Below are 22,120 nucleotides of genomic sequence, written 5' to 3'. Positions count from 1 at the left end.
CTCAACCTCTCTACCACTAGTACTTTCTTGTCTTGAGCATAGGAGTTGCCAGACCATGCAAGTACCCCTTATAACCAAGTATGCAACAGAGTTGTAATTACCCTTGTGCCTGAGTAACTGAGACAGATAAGAGTAACTATCATTTTTTCAGGGCTACCTATGGCTCTCCATTCAAAAGCACCTTACATTATTTAATTCTTCCGCACTCTCTCAGGGGCTAGGGATCTTTCCTATCTCTGGTTTGCAAATGAGCAGACATAACACAGTTATCAGAAAAGAGAAGCCAATAAGCACAGCCTGCTGTACATACTACAAGGTCCATGTTCTATTTTATGATGCCTTATCAAAGTGTCTAAAGCACTAAATCTTACAGTTTTAGCCTTAAAGCAGAATTAAGAGGAGATGGGTGAAGTTGGAGCATTATCTTCCCCACTTGCCATCTTTACTCTAGACTCTAAACTTTAGTTGTTGGTACCTAATCCAGAAAGGAATAGACAAGAAGCCATAATCCAATTGTCACTTGCCTAAATAGTAACAGATTTAGTGTACTGCTATGGCATAAATACTAACAGCATGAGAAAACAGGAAGAATCTGTAGAAATCTTTTTTTGTTGTTCACCTGGGGGTCCTAGCCAGGTTGAAATACCTTTAGGGGCTACACAGGTAACAAAGAATGAAGATGTTTGTGTTGTTGTAAGGTGATTCATCCCAGAAGCCACATTTTGGAATATGAAATATTGGAGTCTTTATTATACAGTTAGCAGGCTGCAGGCACAGCTAGGAAACATGCTGGAGAAGAAAGAAAGAACAAAAACAGTACCAACAAGCCAATTCAGCTCTGATGGAGAGCTGAATTGGGATGCCATGATGACCAGAGACAAGCCAGGAGACAGGACACAGGACTCCATCAAGGAGACAGGGAGCCCCAGCACCTAGGCTGTTCCATGCCTAAATAGGGTCTGGGCAGGAGGGCAGGCTCACAGGCACTTCCAGTCCCAGTCCCAGGTTCAGCAACCTATCAGCTAAGTGCCCATCCCTGTCTCTAGGGACGCAGGAATGCCTGAGGGGGCATTCACTGAAGGGGGTAATCACCCTTCCCCTACCATGAAGACAAGATTTCCGACCTACTCAGACAAACTCAGGTACTAGCAGAACTTTTCCATCTAGAGAAGATAGGCCTTAACCTTCCATATAGGGTATGCTTAGAGGCTACTCAGAGGCTGGTGATTCAAGCCATTTAGGGAGTTAATCAATGCAGCATCAGAGCATTCAGCTTTCCTAAGACTATGACATCTGCATTTCTCTAAAGCAGAGCCTTCCTAGCTCACCCCATTGAACCAGGCATCTACACTTCAAAGGATGGCTTGCCTTACCTGGAGGCCTTGGGGCTGAGTGGGCAACTCCCATCTCCTGAATTTCAAAGGATGGCTTGTCTCACCTCTAGGCCTTTGAGCTAGGTGAAGACCCGCCCCCCCCATCTTCTGCATAAGCACCAGTGTGGCTGCAAGAAAATATTTAGGCTCAGGCACCTTACGTGTGTGTGTGTGTGTGTGTGTGTGTGTGTGTGTGTGTGTGTGTGTGTACTGTGTATGTGTGTAGATGGTTAGTACTCTGTGTAGTGAATTGGAATGAGTGTCTTATTGCCTTCCTACCTCTTCTGAAACTCATATTCTAATGTTGAATCCAATCCTTAGTCACCATTTTGGGACTTGTGAGGTGACCCCAACCTTTCAAATAAAAGATGAAAAGATGTATCCGGGCTGAACTCAGAGAGGGTGAAGTAACCTAGTGTCAGAACTGGGATTAGAATCCGAGTACTTATTTTAAATTCATTAGTTCTCTCTTTAACTTATTCCTGTCCTAACCCAGTTATATGCCTTTCTGAGCTCCTTTTCAAACCTGCACTGTCCAATTATACAATAGCCACTAAGCCATGTGTGGCTATTTAAATTTAAATGATTTGAGCTGGGAATGTAGCTTAGTGGTAGAGTGCTTGCCTAGTATGCATGAAGTCCTGGGTTTTATTCCTCAGTACCACATAAACAGAAAAAGCTGGAAGTTTTGCTGTGGCTCAAGTGGTAGAGTGCTAGCCTTGAGCCCAGGACCTGGGTTCAAGCCCCAGGAAGTCCCCCCAAAAAACAAAAGAAAAAAATTAAATGATTTAAAACATAAGAAAGTTAAAAACAGACTCCCTTAGTTCACTGGACATATTGCTAGTATTCACGAGCCACATGCAGCCAGTGGCTGCTAAATTAGACAACAAAGATAAAAAACACTTTAATCATCTCACAAACTTCTATGCTTTGAATATAGACTGCTCTCTGGGGCAGCTGTTTCATTTGCCATACCATTCTCAAGCTATTGATGAAGAAGAAAAGAACCCCAAATGAATTATATACAGATGAATCAATTGGCTTTTTTTCAAAAGGTGGAAGAACACACAGAGCAATTGGTGGTGCTGGCTAGATCTGTGAGATCTAGATAGATCCATCTATCACTTCCACTCTCCCACCAATGACTCTGATCTCTGTGGGGTGATGATTTGTGGACCTAAGCAAACTCATTATAAGTAAGATCAATGTGTGCAGAGACTGTGGGGAGAATCTTTCAACATGAAATAATCCGTCCCTCTTTCTGTACAGTGACAATGAGAATTTACCTGGCTTTTTCACCTTTTCTCAGACCTACAAGACATCAGCTTGCCTCCAGGGCTTGGGTAATGTGCTGTCCCTGTGGCCACAGGGGCCTAAGCCGCACCAGGTGTTCTGGCCTCTGCCTAAAGAGGGTGACTGTACTGAACATAATTGAAATTAGATTCCATTCATTCTGTCGAGGGATCCTCTGTTGTTCTGTCTCTGTGGCAGAGGGCAGCATATAGCTAGATGACTTAGAATGCTGGAAAATGAGACTTGCTAGTCTCAGCTGTTACTCAATGCCCAAGGCCTTGTTTTCATCCATGAAGGCTTCCCCCATTCTCCTCCCTTCCCCTGCACCTGAGCCCCAGAGTCAAATGTAACTCTTCTGTGTGAAGTACAGGCCACTATGTCAAGGCAGAAGCTCATGGCTTACTTAAACAGAGGAATGAAGCTATAGGAGAGGGCGGTAGTGCAGGTGGATGGTTATCTAATGATGTGTTAGCTACCTTTCATCTCTTCCGTGCCTTTTCATCTTTGGTCAGAGCAGAAAAGACCTTTGAAGATACTTCCCCATTCTTAGCTGCTCTTCAGGGGCCCAATCTACCTAGATCCCAAAGGAAACTCATTTCTCAGTCCTGGGGCACTAGACTTCTGTGGAGGCTCTCTCTATAGCTCCAGGGAGTCTTCAAATTGGGATTCATGGTGTGTTCTTAAGGAGCAGATGTGATTAATCTGTAACTCCTCTTGGCCCTGTGACTGTCTGGCACTGTCCCAACCTCATTCTTCCTTCCTACTCAAGATGTATACCTTCTCATCCATGGGTAAGGAAGAGGTGTAGATCAGTTGTGAAGTTTTCAGAGCCTTAGAAAGTTTGAGTCTCTCTGCTAAAGGTCAAATGTGTTTCTTTTCCTCATATGTTATCATGGGATCACATCCTGGGGGAGAATGATTTCGAAGCTGGCCCTCAATATTTCTCAGATCCTCAACTATATAGAATTTCTTCCAGTTATGCAATCAAGCATTAATGTAGATGTTGTGAAAGACTGGGGCAGATATAATTAAGTCCCAATTCAGATGAATTTTAAGGCTAATTAGCCTTGATAGGTCTGGCTTAATCAGAAGAGCTGGGGTCTTTCCATAAAGACATTCATCTAGTGAGAAATTCATCATAAGGAAGAGTCTCTTTTTGATAGCTTTGGAGGTGTTAGGATTCACATAGCAAAGAAAGGACATCCTCCAGGAGTTGAGAGGGGCTATTAGCTGATAACCAGGAAACAAGAATGGGAAAATTAATCCGAAAACCACAGAGAACTGAATCCTGCCATAATCATGCAAGGTTGGCAAAGGAAGGTTGTGTGGATTAAAGACAGTCTGGCCAATGTGTTGATTTCGTTCTTATGAATTGCTGAATAGAGAATCTAGTTCACTATGGTAGACTTCTAACTAACAGATCTGACTGTTGGATATGGTTGGAAATTTCTAAATTTATGAGATATGTTATATAGCAATAGAACAACAATATATTTTTTTACAGAAGGTGGTACAGAGAATAAGTTAGGTTTTAGTCAGGAGGCTGAGATCTGAAAATTGTGGTTTAAAATCATCTCTGGCACATCTCTAATTTATCACCAAAGAGTCAGAAGTAAAGTTGTGGCTCAAGTAGTAGAACACTGGCTTTGAGCAAAAAGCTAATAAGAGAGAGCAACCTGGCTCTGGCTCTGAGTTCACACTCCAGTACTGGCACAGGGGGAGGGGAGAGAGAGAGAGAGAGAGAGAGAGAGAGAGAGAGAGAGAGAGAGAGAGAGAGAGAGAGAGATACACAGACACACAGACACACAGAGACAGGCAGAGAGAGAGAAAGAGAAAGAGAGAGAGGAGAGGGAGAGAGAGAGAGAGAGAGAGAGAAGGAGGTTTCAGAATCAGGCAATCTTCGGTTTAAATCCCAGCTCTGCCAATTATTAGCTTAATAACTTTGCTTCCCTACATTCAGTTTTCTCATTTATAAAAGGAGGGTGCTGCCATTTATTTATTAGGTCACTCCTGAGGTCTAAATCAAAGAATTACTGGAACAAAGTAGTTCTCCTAATGGTTTCTTCAGTCTCCATCCATTCCTAAAGAGTAAAGAATATATTGGCAGCAAACAATCTAACCCAGCAGGTGATAGCAGGATTACTAGGGGATGAGAATACAGCAGGGGATGAAAAGATAAGAAATTATGACATTAATAACTGAGTTACATAGGTACATGGCTACCTGAAGAACTAAAGTCAGATCTTAGATATAATTTTATGTGTGAATTATTTTTACTGGTATGTATTAAATTGATCACAGAAGAGGTTATATCATGGTAGTTAAATGTAATTTTAAATGCTAAGTAAACATAAAGGTATGTTTGGTGCAAGACTACAAGTTATCTGTGAAGCCAGACTAGGCTAGAGTTATGGGAATGCATACACACGTGTGTGTGTGTGTGTGTGTGTGTGTGTGTGTGTGTGCACATGCAATGTTTCCAATATTATAATGCTTAAATCTAAAGGTCATGAACTCATATATCTTTCTAAGTCAGGGACTGAGACTAATGAGTAAAAATAAAAAATAAAAACAGAAACAGAAAAAAAAATTCTTGAAGAATGTAAAAAAGAAGAGCCAGAAAAGTGATTGTGATTGATTTCCTGCCCAGGGCATGACTATGTAAATCCTTCCCCTTCCCCTCCCCTCTCCCGCAATAGTGGTATGGACAAACAGAATCATACACTTTAATTTTGACCTGGGAACCAAATGTCTGGTCCCTAGCTTCAATTAGGACAACTGTATTTCTTTCTACTAGGAATATTCCCTAGCTGGAGTTAGGGAATGTCACTTTATAGTTTTAGGATTAAAATGTCGAGTACTAAATTATGAGCCAGGGTTGCTTCTAATGAATCATGGGAATGTCCCTTTCCTTTCCAGATGTTAATTTCTTCACACATGTGGAAAAATTAGCAATTATAAGCAGTGCTCTGGAGTTAGATTGTCTTATTTATAATCCTGGCTCTATCACGGACTAGCTGTGTGATTTTAGACAATGTTCAACCTTCCTGTACCTCAACGAATTCATTTGTAAATGAGAATATCAGTTCCTGATTCATCAGATTGTTTTGAGGACTATAGATACTGCAGTGTTGTAGAATAAAAGGCAAATTCTACACTATCAAAGAATTCTTAATTATGGTGAAAAGTGCACTCAATTTTAGGAATCAAAATTCATTAATGAAGTTCTAAAACATTCTGCACAAAAAGGGCCTGTGATGGTCTTATGTGATGGGTGACCTTCCTTGATTTCTTCTATACATCAGTTTTCTCATTGATGATATGACCTAATTACTATACAAGACTGTTTTTAGGAAGAAATAAGGTAAGAGATAGTGAATCCTGTGCAAGTGGATGTTAATGGGAAGGTTGTGATATTCTCCATGGACTATCTAGGCAAATAAACATTCTGAAAAACTCCATATTATGGTAAAATATGGCCTTTCATTTTGGACATCTGGCATGAAGCCAAATATTGAAGGTCAAATAATCAAGTTTCAGAAATCTTAAGATAATAACAGGATTTACTTCACAGGGTGGTTGTGATTTTTCCCAACAGAAATGTCTGTAAAAATACTCAGCACAGAATAACTTCTGTAGACCAATCAATAATAGCTATCACTATTGCTAATTACTAATTGCCCTTGTTGCTCCACTTTCAAGCTCTTTATGTCAAGTATGTGGACTTTTTTTATGCCAAACTTAATTAATAAAATAGCATTTACACCAGAACTAATAGGAGAATCAAGAGTGAGGAAGATGTTCCAAACAATCTCATAGAGGCCCTACAAATTCCTTCAAGGGCCTCTGTGGGAAGGCAAAGGGGGCCCAAAGACATGACTCCAACCATGCTATGTCCTTTCAAACCAGAGCATCAGTGGTTGATTCTATACCTACAGCTGGGATTCTGGCAGATTTTGTTGAAGATTCTACTTTCAGAAAAAATAAAAGTTTTGGAGGCCTAAGATCATCTATCTCCTCCTTTCCTCTCCAAACCAATCCTTATTTTATGGATGAGGAGATTGAAGGCCAAAAATAATCCTGCCCAAGGCCACATAGCTAGAAAGTGGCTGGCATCCTTACTTCTAGGGTGGTAGTACTCTGCTTTTCATGTGGTTAAGTAGCATGTTAATGAAGAGCAGGGTCAGTGGTGGGAGTTAGAGTTGGGTGGGGAAGGACTAGATCTGAGACAAAAGACAGGGAGCAGAGCCAGTCCTTGGCAGACATAAAATGAGACATGGGGCGGGGAGTGTGCAATCAAGTGGGATTAATAAGTACACTAAATTCCCTCAGGCAAGACGGTTCTTTGGTCCTCTCCCCCCGGCCCATCCCCATTCTCCTCCCAATCCCCATTCTGGGTCAGAGGACTAGCCGTGGGGAAGAATATCAAATTTTATCTTTCAAGGTTTATGTGGGACTATTTAGTCTAATGGTTTTTAGTTCATGGAGGAGTAAAAATAATAATAGAAGGATATGCAATTTTGTGTTTCCTTGACAAAGCACAGGACCTGTCAGACATGATTTCCAAGTTTTCTTTCTTTGACTAAAGAGCCAGAAGAAATGGGTTCACTGTCTAAATGCCATTGTGAGTAAGGGGTGAAAGCCACTACCCAAACTGCTCCTATGAAATGGCAAAGCCTGGAAATGTTTTTGCATACCAAGCTTTTCCACTGGAAAAAGTAACTACATGAATTTAGAGCATACGTGCTTTCACAATTACATTTAAAGTGACATTAAAAACAAATGTGAAACAGTCTATGCTGAACAGGTCAGCATGACCTGGAAAGCAAATGGGAGAAAGAAGAGGAAGAGGAAGAGTAAGAAGAGGAGGAGGAGGAGGAAGAGGATGAAGAAGAGGAGGAGGAGGAAGAGGAGGAAGAAGAAGAATAAGAGGAGGAGAAGAAGGGGAGGAGAAGGAAAAATAAAGAAAAAAGAAAAAGAAAAAAGGCCTAAGGTTAACAACATGAATTCTGTTAGTCTGTTGTAAATAAGAAAATACCATTGGTGTATTTATGGTTTTATTAAAGGAAAATTCACTAGCACAAATAACCAACATTTAAGCAAATAGAAAGCAGTTAAAAAATAAATTACATTAACCTTTCCAGCCACATTAGGGAACTTCTTGTTGGCCTGGAGATTAAAATTTTACCTCAAGAAGGGGAAATCTCCCTGATGAATTCCTTCCCTTTGGCGTTTTCCCAAACATTTCTGAGTCAAGGGAAAGAGAAAGATGGTATGTATGTTTGCACATGCGTGTGTGTGTGCATGCACATGTGCGAGAGTGCATGTAGAGAGAATGGACAAGGAATACAGTGGGAAAGGCAGGCCCCAGGCAAGGCACAGATAACACTTTCCTATTTTTCTGCCATTGGCTTCACATACTGAACCTGCAGCAGAAGGAAACTGCTTTCAGTACAGAAGCCCTGAGGCAGAGGCAAAGTAGTACACTACAAATTCCAAGTGCCTCTTCTTTGACATCAGTGCAATTTTTGAAGCTAACTCAGGATGTGGCAGAGTGTGGGAGCACTAAGGCCAAAAGTAAGAGAGAAAGTCAGATCCACTTTTGTCCACTATCCTAACTCCACAAGATAATAAGAAAAGTAGGCACTGCATCCAAGATTTTACTTTCTTCCTTGTGAAAAGCTGAAATGTGTGAGTTCCTGAAAACAGAGTCACTTTGACTTTGGAAAGAAGAGAACTGTCTGCTTCTCATCTCCTGTGTTTTAAGAGAGAGGCTGGCCGGTATCTCCTCCAGGAGAGGAAGAAAGCTGCTTCTTGTTTACTGAATAACTTCAGATCAGCTACTACTTCAGGTCAGTGATGAGGCCTGAGGCCAAGTGCTAGATCTTTGGCAGAGGTACTGAAGGATGGAAATTAGGTGAAAGATATCTATGAATTGTCTAATAAACCAGTAAAAATGGCCACAAGAACCTCAGACAGATATAGTGACTGCTTGTCCAGGATAGCACCTCAAGTCTCATTGGCAAAGTTTCTTCTCAGCAGCTCACTGTGAAAAGCAAACAACCTAGCCCATGCTTCTGTGTTTCTACCTATCAGTGTCTCACTGCATCACATATGATCACAAACAATCAACAAGTACTCTGCCAAAGCCAAGCTACATTACAGGAAACAATAACTATATTATGTACAACCATATGCATGGTCACTTCTCTGCTTCTACAGTTAGCTCTCATAACATCTTTGTGAGGTAGGGAGGGAACCACTGTTGGCCCCATTGGGAGAGAATCATCAACCAAGGGAGTATTCTTCAACTCCAAGGTCAGTGTATGTGCTGAATTGCATAAGCTCTTAAGCTTCAGACTAAGAATTCTATAGTCTATGCACTATAGCCCTGATTTGTTTTGTACCAATACTGGAGCTTGGACTCCAGGCCTGAGTGCTGTCTGTGAGCTTTTATACTCAAGGCTAGTTGCTCAATAACTTGAGCCACAGTTCCACTTCTTTTTTTTTTTTTACTGGTTAATTGGAGATGTGAGTCTCACATAATTTCCTGCCTGGCCTGGCTTAGAACCATGATCCTTAGATTTCCATATCCCGAGTAACTAGGATTATAGATTCGAGGCATGAGTAATCAGCTAGATTCTTTTTCTTCTTAGTTCCAAATGCTAGCTCAAGTTTTGTATAGATGCTTGCTGCTTACAAGGTTTTAATTAAAGACTGCTAGAAGGTACCACAATATTTTTCAACAATTAATTCTCACTTCAGCTATGAAAGCTAATGGATTATTAAGTTAAGAAAAGAAGGCACTGGTATGACTGGGTTAATACATCAAAGAATTAGCATGGATTAACTGGACTCAGAGAATCAAATCTGATTCCAAAAGAAGTGATGCAAGGTAGTAATTTAATTTCCAGTTTGCTTCCTAGGTATCAGTTGTCATGGAGATATTATCTATAGCAGATAAGCTGAAGGCTCGACTGGCATTTTTTTAATGGCCATGTAGTTTTCTTTTAGTTTTACTTCTAAGCACTATGATCTCAAAAGATATTCAAAAGTCATTATATGGGTATCTCACTCAAGTAAACTGTCTATGTAAGTTCAGTAAAATAGCAAACTATTTCCAACTTTTATGGTTTTGTCATTTGTTTTATTTTTGTGGTTCTAGGGATGGATCCAAAGGCCTTAAGCATGCTTGACAAGTGCTCTACCACGGAGGTCCATCCCTAGCTTGCTTTTTGTGTGCATAAAAAAACACACCCTGTAATTTATAACAACAGGTAGTATTCTTCTTAAATTAAATCCAAAGTAGAGGGCTGGGAAAGTGGCTCAGTGGTAGAGAGTTTGCCTTGCATGCATGTGGCCCTGTGTTTGATTCCTTAGCACCACATAAGCAGAAAAAAAAGCCGGAAGTGGCACTGTGGCTCAAGTGGTAGAGTGCTAGTCTTGAGCTGAAGAGCTGAGGGACATCGCCCAGGCCCAGAGTTCAGGCTCACGACCGTACCCAAAAAATAAAAAAATAAAAATAAAATAAATCCAAAGTAGAAGGTTTACAAACAAGCAGCTATGTTATAATAAAAATGACACTTTTACCAGAATTATTATATTTATAAAACACTTGCTTTTTAAAAAAATAGGTTTTTTTATTGTAAAAATACTGAACAGAGGGGTTACAGTTACCTGAGCAAGGTAATGAGTACATTTCCTATCATGCATTGTTACCTCCTCCTTTGTTTTTCCCCTACCACCCCTTCCCTCTCACTTCCACAACTATATTCCACCTCTCCCCTACCGGCTCGGGCCTGAATTGTAAAGTTCGTTTTTCAACATAGTGTCTTGTACATCTCATTGTTACAATGGGTCAACCTGTATCCCTATTTAAGCATTTTGTTTTTTCCCTTCCCTTCCCCAAGTTAGAGAAGTGTATATACAAGATGCAGGGCACCAACATCAAATACATGTGATATGTGTGTGTGTGTGTGTGTGTGTGTGTGTGTGTGTGTGTGTGTGTGTGTGTGTATGATGGAATTCTATGTCTCCATCAGAAAGAATGATATCGCCCCATTTGTTAGGAAATGGAAAGACTTCGAAAAATTTATAATAAGTAAACCAGGCCCAAAGAAACATAGGTCCTATGGTTTCCCTTATTTGCAATAACTAATATATGTCTGGGATAAGCAGAAAAGGTCAAAAGCTATGTACATATGATCAGATAAGATGATGTTACATGAAATGAATCCCAAGATAGGGACACAAGTGGTTTTTTCTTTCTTGCTATTGTTCCTAATGTATTTATAATGTACCATGTGATTTTCTGTTTCTTTGTATGTTCCTCCCCCACAGTATAACCCCTGTTTATACTTGTTTTTATGTACAGACACACACACACACACACACACACACACACACACACTTTGCTTATTTTTGTCTGTCCTGGGGCATGAAATCTGGGCCTTGATGCTGTCCCTAAACTCTTCAGTTCAAGGCCAGTGTTCTACCACTTGAGCCACAGTGCCACTTCCCGTTTTCTGGTTTTTAATTGGAGATAAGAAGCTCAAGGACGTTCCTGCCTGGGCTAGCTTTGAACCTCTATCCTCGGATCTCAGCCTCCTTAGTAGCTAGGATTATAGACATCAGCCTCCCCCCCATACACAATTTTTATGTGCTGTGTATGCTTATTATTTTGCTTATTACTTTAAAAAATGTTGTCCATTACATGGTTTTGCTCTATCAAAGGCAAGACAAGGATTTTGGAGTGCTTACAATAAAAGTAAACAACAATACAATCCTTCTAATGCTATTACATTTTTAAAACTCAAAGATTTGAAGAAATTTTCCAAGAGAGACACTCATTTAAGAATTAGCTATATAATACCATCAATTTTGATGATTGGAAAAGATTACTTACCTCTAATTATAGTTCCCCCAAAGCAAATGCTTAAAGATGGAGTACAGAATATATGTACTTTCCAAGATAATTTAGTTTGGAGGAATTAGAAGTATGTGGTCTCTCAATATATAAGTTCCATTGAAAACCACAACATGCATGTAGCTAGCAGGAGAGGCTATGTAGACCATGGAAAAAAGTATTTCAAGGGTTAATTCAAGGATGATTCAAAGACCAAAGAACCAAGGATCAAGAACTAAAAGCCATACTGTTACATCATAAAAAGGACCATCTGCCTTGGTGCCCAGTAACTCAAAGGAAAACCAATACTCATCCCTAGAATAAGTAAAGGGGACCGTGATTATTTATTGTGTGCCTACTATGCATCAGCTTCCATGTACTCTTTCTATAAGAAAGAGTTCATCATTCTCACAATATAGTTGGAAAAACAGTTTCAGAGATAAGTAGGATTTGCCTGAGGTCAAGACAGTAAGTGACAGAGTCAGGACTAGTAACACATCTTCTCTGTATCTGAACTCATCATGTTATTTACACTATACACCAAAACATTGTTTGAAAAAGCAAAAAGGGGCTGGATGTATGGTCCAGTAGCAGAATGCTTGCCTGGCATGCATGTGGCCCTATTTCTATCACCACCACCATCATCATCATCATCAAGAACAACAACAACTATAAAATCCTAAGTACTAGGTCATGCATTGTGAATGTTGATGCCAAAATTCAATGCTGCTTCTCTGAGCACTTCTTAGTTAAGCAGAGCTGTGTGAATATTCAAGTATCTGACAACTGTGTGGAAGTGGCACTTCCCAGAACTGAGACTGATTGCTTGCATCTGCAACCTGAAAACCTTTATGACTCCAGTCTAAAGAGTCAAAGGAGAAACACACACAAAAAAATCACATAGCACATTACAAGTACATTAAAAAGAACAAGAAAGATAAAATCTCTTGTGTCCCTATCTTGGGGTTTATTTTGCTTAGCATCAGGTAATATGGTCATATGTACATAGCTTTTGACCTCTTCTGCTTGTCCTAGACATATACTAGTTATTGCAGATAAGGGAAACCATGGGACCTATGTTTATTTGAGTTTGGCTTACTTCACTTAATATAATTCTTTCCCCTTGGTACAACTCCTGTTGTTACTGTATTTGATTCTGGTGTCCTGCATCTTGTATATACATTTTTCTAATTTGGGGAGGGGAAGGGAAATAACAAAATGCTGAAATAAGGATACAGGATGGATGCCCATTATAACAATGAGTTGTACAAGACAGTATGTTGAAAATGAACTTTACAACTTTGTAAGGGGTGGGGGAGAGGGAGGAGTTAAGGAAGTGGGGAGGAAAAAGATGGTAGGGGAAAAATAAAGGAAGTGGTAAAAACGCTCAATAAGAAATCGACATTACCTTGCTCATGTAACTGTAATCCCTCTGTATAGTATCTTTACAATAAAATATATTATTAAGAACAAAAAAAGTCAAAGGAAAAGAAATGAAATCCTAGTAACTAACCTAAACATTTTTATTTCTTTATAACATTTTGCTTCCTGTAAAGCAGGAAGTAGAGGGGATGAAATTACTGTGTGGTTTCTAGATCTCCTACTTTAGCAGTATGATTATGTGGTTGCATCATGTTGGGGGTGTAGGTTGATTTGACGATGCAATAAGATGGTTAAAGTCTAGAGTAGAATTCATAGATACCCATTTTAATGGTCATTTTATGTGATGCTGACAATATGTGTTAGAAATATACTCACTAATGCATCTTATCTAATTCTCCTAAATAGTGATGTCACACATTTGCAAAATAAATGATCTGGATGAGGCATATTGTCTGCCTACAAGATAAAGTATTTAATTGTATCTAAATTTTCTAAAAGTTATTATGCAGAACAGTGTTTTGGTAGAATGTACGCAGGTAACTGTGGAAATCCTCGGTTATAAAGTTCCTCTGTTCACTTTTTTTTTTTTGGTCATGGGGCTTGAACTTTGGGCTTGGGCAATAACCCTCAGCTCTTCAGCTCAAGGCAAGCGCTCTATTGCTTGAGCCACAGCACCACTTCTAGTTTTCTAGTGGTTTATTGGAGATAAGAGTCTCAGGGACTTTCTTGCCAGGGCTGTCTTTGAAATGTGATCCTCAGATCTCATCCTCCTGAGTAGCTAGGATTATAGGCGTGAGCCACTGGTGCCTAGCCCTCAGTTCACTTTATGTCAGAACTTGTCAGGCCCTCTACTATGATATCAAGCATTGCATATCTTCCCCCAAAAGATTATAATATTCAAGTTTCCTTCTTTTATTTGATTATGGAAATTATTTTTCAGCTGGGAATATGGCTCAGTGGTAGAGTGCTTACCTAGCATGTATGAAGCCCTGAGTTTGATTCCTCAGTACCACATAAATAAAGGAGAAATGGCACTGTGGCTCAAATGGTAGAGTGCTAGCCTTAAAAAGCTCAGGGACAGTGCCCAGGCCCTGAGTTCAAGCCCCAGGACTGGCAAAAAGGAAATTATTTTTCTTTCTTTTTTCGTGGGTTAAATTCTGTGCTTTAAACTCTAAGCATTTTATATAGAACATAATGGAAACATTTTTTTTTTTGCAGAAGCCACATTGGGAAATGGTGTCCTAGACAAAGACATCTGGCTTTGGGGATTGAGATGGGATCTTTATACAAGCCAGCTGCCTTGGTCGAGGTAAGAAGTTCCTCATGTATATTATTAGTCCTATAAGGATCAGTGGAAACAACTAAATTCAGGAGCCAGTGTTACATATTTAGCAAAACCTGATGTGAGAATTCTCTCTATTAAAAAACAAATAAAAAAAACCCCAAACCAAATTGTTTAAATAGGGATACAGGTGGATCCATTGTAACAATGAGATGTACAAGACGTTATGTTGAAAAATGAACTTTGGCAGTGGAGGGGGACGGGAAGGGATGGGAAGGGGGAACAAAGGAGGAGGCAACAATGTTTGATAAGAATGTACTCATTACCTTGCCCATGTAATTGTAACCCCTCTGTGCGGTATTTTCACAATAAAAATAAATAAATAAAAATCGAAGCCTTTCCAAAGTGCAACCTTTACGCTGCCATGAATTCTCTTTTAAAAAACCAAATATGAAAATGAACAAGATGCTGGGTGGCTGTGTTTGTCTAGTGGTCATAAATCTTCAACTGCCTGAAGCCCAAACTTTTAAACTTAATAACCAATTACACTTTCAATGAGGATACAACTTTCCTTCCCAATTTTTTTCTCTCTCTGGCTATTAAATTACTTGCTGTTCCTCAAATTTCATAGCATTTCTTTATGTCTCTGTACCTTTAATCAAACCGTGCTCTTTGCCTGGCATATGCTTTCCTTTCATATTACTTCCCACTAATTTCCTATTTGGTCGTTAAGGTTAATATACTCATGATCACTGTCTTTTTTTTTTTTTTGCGTTAGTATTAGGGCTTGAACTCAGGGCCTGGGCACTGTTGCTTAGCGTTATTTATTCATTCATTTCCATTTCTGGCTTTTTGGTTGTTAATTAGATATGAGACTCACGGACATTTCCCTCCCCAGGCTGTCTTCAGATCTCAGCTTCCTGAGAAGCTAGAATGACAGGCATGAGCTGTTGGAATCCAGCCCCCTTATATAACTTGTAAAGCAAAGATTATGTCTTATTTGTCTTTGCTTTCTCTAAATGCATAGATAGCATCTGCTAAATAGTTGGAACTCAACAAATACTTGCTAGATGATAGAGGATTTCAATGAAGGCAAAGATGAAAGCAACTGTTTCTTGAATGACTGAAAGAATGTATGGGTATATGAATGAAAAATGCTGTAAAGAGCCAGGGTATGAATTATAGCATTGGAATCACTTTCTTGCATCCAGGATATAAGATCTAGAAGTAGCAATGCTGAGATTCTCTTGAGCATGGTGAATGATTAGACAGCTAGTATCAGGACTGGCTTCAACATTAGAAACTGCAAAGATAATCATATAGTCCATGATGGCATTAGACCATGACCAGAAGCTTCCTGAGCTATCATCCCAACTAGAGAAGTCATAGAGGCTATCAAAACTGCGACATGTTTTTATTCTTGATATACAGAGTTCAGTTTCCATTAGGAAAGAGACTTCTCAAATAATCTGAAGAAAATGCTTCACAGCTCAGATTCTCACATATCCTGGTGACCCATGCTTATTCCCCTCTTATGCAGACTGTCTGCCACTTTAATGTTGCGAAAGGCCTATAACATTTAATGATTCAGGAAGTGAAAGAGTTAACAGGGAAGTATTATTCACTAAAAGTAGAGAAATGGAGAATTGTAAAATACAAAAAGAAATAATGTTTAGGGGAGAATAGCCAGGCAACTGGGAAGAAGAAAAGGGTCAGGAAGAAAATGACAGGATTGGTGATTCTTCTTGATTCCATCTTAGAAACTGGGACTATATCCTTGGAAAGGGCAGGAAAAAAAGAGATTTGATTTTTCATTCATTCTAATTGTGCACTGTGAAAAAGCTATTCATGGCAGGGCAGGGGGAGGTCCTTTTCTGGACAGTTATATTTATGTTTTCTTAAATGAAAAGTAGGCAAGGTATTAAATTCTTGAAGCAATTAGCAATATGTGATTTTCAAAAACAGCTAGAAATGAATCACATAAAAAGAAGACCTAACTTTTCCCTGGATGTACAGTTGAGAGCCAGCAAGTGGTCTTTAGAGGCCCATCCTGAGAGTCTAACTACCCATTAGACCCTTTCAGAAGAAAATCTGTTAAGGAAAGAAGGAAGGAATTGGGTAGGTAGGTAGGCATGGAAAGAAGAAGGAAAAGGCATGGGATTGTATGACATTTCAGAGCTTCTGCATGGCAAAGGACATAGCTAGCAAGATCAATAGAAAGCCCACGGATTGGGAGAAGATCTTCACTAGCCATACAAAGGACAAGGGTCTCATATCTAAAATATACCTGGAATTCAAAAAATTAAATCCCCCAACAACAAATTTTCAAAGAAACAACTGCCCAATAAATAAGTGGGCTAAAGACTTAAAGAGAAACTTCTCTGAAGAAGAAAGAAAGGATGGCCAATAGACACATGAAGAAATGCTCAACCTCCCTAGCTGTAAAAGAAATGCAAATCAAAACAACATTGAGATACCACCTCACTCCAGTTAGAATGGCTAAAATCAAGAACTCTAATAACAAAAGATGCTGGAGAGGATGTGGACAGAAGGGAACCTTACTTCATTGTTGGTGGGAGTGTAAACTTGTTCAACCACTTTGGAAAGCAGTATGGAGGTTCCTCAAAAGACTCAAATAGAGCTCCCCTATGACCGAGCAATCCTACTTTTGGGCATTTACCCAAATGTTTACAAACAAGACCACACTAAAGCTACCAGCACGACTACGTTTATTGCAGCAATTATTTACTATAGCTAAGATATGGAACCAACCCAGATGCCCCTCAGTAGATGAATGGATCAAGAAAATGTGGTATATATACACAATGGAATTCTATGCCTCCATCAGAAAGAATGACATTGCCCCATTTGTTAGGAAATGGAAAGGCTTGGAAAAAATTATATTGAGTGAAGTAAGCCAGGCCCAAAGAAACATAGGTCCCATGGTTTCCCTTATTTGCAATATCTAGTGTATGTCTGAGTGAAGCAGAAAAGGTCAGATAAGGTGATGTTAGGGAAATGAACCCTAAGATATGTATTCAAATGCTTTTTTTCTTTCATGCGATTGTTTCTTTGTTGCTTTGTATGTCCCTCCCCCACAGTATAACCCCTGCTTTCACTGTATTTGATGTCGGTATAATTTGTGGAGGGGAAGGGACAAAACAAATCATTTAAATAGGGATACAGGTGGACCCATTGCAACAATGAGATGTACAAGTCATTATGTAGAAAAACGAACTTTACAACTTTGGTGGGGGGGAGGAGGATTGGGTGGCGGGAGGATGGGAAGGGATGAGAAGGGGAAACAAAGGAGGAGGCTACAATGCTTGATAAGAAATGTACTCATTATCTTGCCCATGTAATTGTAACCCCTCTGTACAGTATTTTCACACTAAAAAAAAATATAAAAAAGGAAGGAGGAAAAGGCAAAAGTGGACCAAGCATCTCTTAGTTGCGGAGCTCCCATCACCAGAGAATGCAATACAATAGAGCCAGTATTTGGTCTTGATTTCAGATCCTTAGCTTTTTTTGCTCAAGGCTAGCACTCTACCATTCAAACCATAGATCCACTCTACTTCCAGATTATTATTTAAGTGGTTAATTGGAGATTAAGTCTCACAGACTTTTCCTGCTAGGAGTAACTTCAAATTATTAGCTTCCTGAGTAGTTAGGAATACAAACACGAGCCATCAGTGCTCAGCCCAGATTAGAGATCTTGAGACTGAGCAACCAAGCAACCATAAGTTGCAGAGTGCCATGTTTGCGAAGGTGCCCAGAAAGCCTTTCTGCACTCCACTCCCTCAGCAGCCTATCTATTCAGTCTACTTTTAGACATCTAATATATCTTATGTAGGTGTGAATTGGGCAAGGTAGCTAAATTATTATGCAAATCAAAGCATTTAAGTCTCAACTATTTGTACTTCTAGGAGCAAGGCAAGAAAGAGCTGATGAATGTTCCCAACTTTATGATGGGAAAGCTGAGCCTTAGTGGAGAAAGGGGACTTGTGATGGCCATATTGAGACATATTAGATGGTTTTGATTGGAGTGATGAGAAGGAAATAATATGAATTCTTCTGCAAGATGATCAATCTGTCTATGCTACACCAAATGTTTTGACAATGGAAATTCATTGTTACAGTATGCACAGGGCTACTATGTATACACGCTTGCTTTCTTTTCTTGGTTGTTTGAGGAAGGAGGTGGTATATACTAAGTTTGCAAGTTAACAAACAAACTTTGGAGACATCTGGGCAAGAAGGCAGGGAATATGATCATATATTTAGTGAAATGCACAAAATTATTTTTCAAGCAGTAGCTTAGGAGATCAAACGTTAGGGTTCTTTTTACTGACAAGATACTTATACAACATATCATTTATTTAATTTAAAATCACCTTCCATACAGGATACAGGTGTTGCTTTTCAGTTTGAGGTGATCAAGGGTGATTTCTGGTTAAACCCACTACCAGTTGCAGCTGTTGTATGTTATAGAGCAAGCCAGATACTGAGGTAAAAGTCTTCAGGATGAAGTATGAATGAAGATCCTGGCTCAAGTAAAGTACCTATAAATGCCCTATATTTGTTGAACACATTGTCATTTATCAAAGACGTTCATATTCATCTTGTTTCCTGATCTTCATCATAATTCTTCAAGGATGTCTCAGGAATACAGGTGAATAAATGGAGGGTCAGGGGGAGCAAACAATAAATAATGGAGCTGATTTTTAACTTACGTCTGTCTGACTCCAATGGCAAAATTATTAAGAATCTGGGGAACCAATGTGAAAACTTATTGTGCCACATCTTTTCCAATAAATTAATGTACAAATTTATGTTTGACTGCTATATAGTACAGTGAAAATGTCTTTTATACATAGGCTCCTTTTGTAAAGTAACATTACCATAGTAAGTTCACAAGTCCCTTCCTTCCTTCCTTCTCCCATCCCTCCATTCTTCCCTTTCTGAAGCATAGCCTTACTATACAGCCCAGGCTTGCCTCAAATTGCTGTGTAGTCTAGGCTGTTATTAAACTCTTGATCTTCCTACTTTAGCCTCCTGAGGATTGGGATTACAAGTGTGCACCACCGCACCTTTATATTCGAGGATATGATCCAAAACATGGAAGTAATGTATTAAGATTTGTACCTAAATGTAATGAGGACTTTTGTGACTGAGAAACTTTACCTGTAGCAAAGTGGGCTTGAAATTCATTTCAGCAGGTGGCAAACCATAGGGTTCTTCTTCTGAAATCCATTACCTTACATATCATTCATATGAAGCTAGATAATTGAGAGGTGAGTATATCAGAACCTTTTCCTAGACTTGCAACCTTTATATGGAGAAAACTCCTCTTTGCTGTCCCATCTTGTCTTCTTCCCTACTACAAAACAGTTGTGGGATTTCTTTGGAGTACAATGAACAAGCAAAATCAAAGGTGATTTATCTCAAATATTTGAGTGTCAATGTGATTGTTCGGGAAGGCCTTCCTAGGGCATCTGCCCATGATAGGTAAAATTACTAGACAATGCTTGAGACGCTGCTGTTGAAACGCAGTCAGATTGAGCCTGGGTCAATCCATTTGTGGTAATTTCATGTGCATAAAGAATACTACCAGCCTGTGGGGAGGGGAGGATATAATTATCTACATAAAAATCTACGTGGCCCTACTCCAGACTTAGAAAATAAGTTGGTGTCTTTAAATGCACACATAGGCAGATGAGGTATTAAATACTCCATAGAAAACCAAAGGCAAACAATTGCTTTAAATTAGAGTTTAGAGATTGGAGAAGGGGTTGGATTCATTCCAGGTACTTGGGTTTTCCAAGCTGATAATGAATATTCAGGTACGAGACTACAGTTTTCAGGCACTCAGAAATGGATTTGCTTTTTCTTCAAGTTCCATTTCTAAATCAAAGTATACTAATGAGCTTGCTTTTCTAATGAAAGATGTGTCTTTTAGGAAGCAGCAGGCACAGGGAGGCCCCTGGCACTGGAGCGATATAAATATGAACAGATGAGGAATTTGGAGAGGGAAAATTAAGTGTCAGTCAACTGGTGTTAAGCCATTCTGGAATGGTGACAGTGTTCATGGTAGACACAGGCTCAGGGGATAGAGAGCCTTATGATAGAGGGTCATGCTTCAAAGAGATATATCTTCCTTCTATTGAGTGACAGCACTACTAAAATGCTTTTGGAAATGATCAATAGGATTGTAAATAAAAGGAAATGATTAAAAGGTCTGCACATCCCTGGAAGATGTAGGATAGGAAATTATCTCTTTGGCAATTTAGTAGGCTGAAAGGAGAGGTAGTTTTTCATTCCAGGTGGCTCGCTCTACAACACACACAACAGTAGGATACTCCTGGTTATTCACGGCCTGCCTGTGCCTGGGTCATCCTGCACCTGTTACTGATCTCAAGTCCTTAGGTAGTTTATTTTAGCTTCCATTAAACAGCATCAGGCCAGTACCATTATACCCGCTGGAGATCTCTGTTCCTCATATCCAATCTTACCCCCTGTTGGCTTGTGTTTCCTGCTTCTATGCTGCTCCTGCACCTATGCTGAAGCCAAGAATAAGGAGTGGTATGTTTAAGGATAAAAAGGCACAAGCTCTCTGATAGCCACATTGTATTTGAAAAGCTCAGCCTGCATTGCTGGTCCTATTGGCTGAATCATAGAGGGAAATAAGGTTTAAACATTCAGATGGTGGGGGGGGGAGGGGGAGACTACGAGAAAGGAAAGTATCATACCTCCCAAAGTCATTCCTGCTTCATAGCATTTCCGAAGACGGCAAGATGGACAATTTTTCCTTCGAAATTTATCAATGGTACAATCATTTCTGCTGGCACACAGGTACTTCTGTTTTCCTAGATAAAGAATAAGAATAACAGACTTGTTAATGTGTTTCCAAATTCTTTGAGATTTTCTAGGTGAGAAGGCATGGAGGTGTGTGTGTGTGTGTGTGTGTGTGTGTGTGTGTGTATTTATGGTAGAAACGGATGGACAATGGCATTAAACAATTTGATCACACAGGATCTATTAAAAACAGTCATTTAATTCTCTACTATATACTCAGATTTCATAGGTGTTTTTTTTTTGTCTAGGGAAACAATTCAGATTCTGCTGATACTTACATTATTAGGACAACTCACTACTTTTTTTTCACAGTAGGATGCTCAATCTTGAGTAAAAGATGAAAATTCCCAAGAGAAAACAATCAGTTGAGGAAATTATCACTCTTTTTACCATGGTCCAGATGTATCCTTCTACCGACACTTGTAATCATGCATAAAATTGTACTTTTTTTCATAACACCTGTGCAGACAAAACTTCCATAGAAAGAAATCTTTGATATCCTTGACTGTTTAAATTGCTAGTGAACACACTCCCAATCCTGTGAGTTACAAAATTCAAACAGAGATAAAGTCTACTTTTTTATGGTGAGTCATAGCAGCAAAAGGAAGTATTGCAAAGCCAGTAGGAGAACAAAGATCACCATTGTGCACAGCTGGAGTTATCACAGATAACTCAGACAAAAGTACATACATGTTGGGCTGGGAAGGTGGCTCAGTGGTAGAGTGCTTGCCTTGCATGCATGAGGCCCTGAGTTCGATTCCTTACCACCATATAAACAGAAAAAGCTGGAAGTGGTGCTGTGGCTCTAATGGTAGAGCACTAGCCTTGAGCTGAAGAACTCAGGGACAGTACCCAGGCCCAGAGTTCAGGCCCCACGATTGACAAAAACCAAAAAGGCATACATGCACATGCATGTACATACACATGCATGCAAGCACGAAAGTCCTTAGGATATCACGATGATAGCTACTCAAAGAAAGACATGGAAGTCCACCCAGAAACAGATGACTTGCTCAATATTTTGTTCTT

The 22,120-nt window shown here is 39.5% G+C and overlaps 1 protein-coding gene across 1 annotated transcript in view; it reads right to left on the bottom strand.

The window, feature by feature from the left end:
* The window catches only part of Ar (androgen receptor), a 173,097-nt gene that overhangs the window by 15,716 nt on the left and 135,261 nt on the right, over positions 1-22,120 (bottom strand). The window contains exon 3 of the mRNA XM_013031639.1: positions 20,986-21,102. Coding sequence (XP_012887093.1) covers positions 20,986-21,102 — 117 coding nt within the window. The remainder of the gene's footprint in view (positions 1-20,985; positions 21,103-22,120) is intronic.

Source organism: Dipodomys ordii, unplaced genomic scaffold (assembly GCF_000151885.1).
Source record: "Dipodomys ordii isolate 6190 unplaced genomic scaffold, Dord_2.0 Scaffold142, whole genome shotgun sequence".
NCBI lineage: Eukaryota > Metazoa > Chordata > Mammalia > Rodentia > Heteromyidae > Dipodomys > Dipodomys ordii.
The sequence above is the reverse complement of the archived record's forward strand: the minus strand, read 5'-3'. Positions and strand labels throughout refer to the sequence as shown.